Source organism: Chlorella variabilis (genome assembly GCF_000147415.1).
Source record: "Chlorella variabilis unplaced genomic scaffold CHLNCscaffold_29, whole genome shotgun sequence".
Lineage (NCBI taxonomy): Eukaryota > Viridiplantae > Chlorophyta > Trebouxiophyceae > Chlorellales > Chlorellaceae > Chlorella > Chlorella variabilis.
In genome coordinates this window covers 166,950-167,868 of record NW_005435059.1, presented here as the reverse complement: position 1 = coordinate 167,868, position 919 = coordinate 166,950, and the positions used below count along the sequence as shown (strand labels likewise).

At 66.7% G+C, this 919-nt stretch overlaps 1 protein-coding gene across 1 annotated transcript in view; it reads right to left on the bottom strand.

The window, feature by feature from the left end:
- Window positions 1–28: 28 nt before the first annotated feature.
- Window positions 29–919, bottom strand: part of CHLNCDRAFT_140157 (hypothetical protein) — a gene marked incomplete at both ends in the record, with an annotated part of 1,829 nt that continues 938 nt past the window's right edge. Inside the window, 3 exons of the mRNA XM_005843480.1 lie at window positions 29–87; window positions 309–408; window positions 682–799. Of these exons, the coding sequence (XP_005843542.1) occupies window positions 29–87; window positions 309–408; window positions 682–799 (277 nt within the window). The remainder of the gene's footprint in view (window positions 88–308; window positions 409–681; window positions 800–919) is intronic.

The following is a 919-nucleotide window of genomic DNA, read 5'->3' as shown; positions in this document are numbered from 1 at the left end:
CCCGGGGTCTGCCCGCGTGTTGAGGAACTGCAGCACGCCAATCTCCACCCGCGCCTGGTGGTAGTACGCGGCCTGGTTCTTCACGACCTGCAGGTAATAACGCCCAACAAGCACACATGATGACACACACACACACGACACCAAACAACTGCCAACCCAACCTGACACCAAGACCATACACGCCTGCCAGACCAACACCCTTGAGTTTAATCACTCTTAAGTGTGTTTCATCGCAGCAGTTGACGGCCTGCCAGGCGAGGGCCGGCGCCAGCAGCGCCAGCAGCGCCGGCGGGGAGGAAAGCACGCACCTTGATGGCGATCGCCTCGCCGTCGTCCTCGTCCTCCGCGCCCACGCACTTGAACACCTGGCCAAAGGTGCCCTGGCCCAGCAGGTCGCGCACGACGTACCTGTGTGGGTATGGGGTGAAGGAGGCAGGGAGAGTGAGGCAGGGGGCAAGGGACGTGCGTGGGTGCGGTGGGAGAGCCAACAGGGAAAAGGCGGGGGCAGGCGGAGCGGCATGCGGCTGGGTTGCAGATGCATCGGCGCACGGCACGGGGAAGGGGGCGATCCATCTACGGAGTGCCCGGTGTGTGGGCGGCGCAGAGAGAGCCGCCGGCTGCAACGCGGCTGGCTGTGGGCAGCGCGCTGCGGCTTGCCTGCTGCCCAGCGTCGACACAAACTCGTCCCCCACCGCTACGATGAGGTCGTGGTTGGCGTTGTCCCAGCCGCCATTGGAGGCGGGGTCGGCGGGCTTGGTGAGCAGGCGGCGCGGCGCCAGCTTGGAAGAGTAGCGGAAGGCTGCGAGGGCAGGGCGGGCGCGTGGGTGAGGTGCGGGGCACGCTTGGGCAAAGCATCAGCCGCAGGATACCAATGCGGGGGTCGGAGCAGCTGTGCAGGGGCCACTGCGGGCTACGGCCA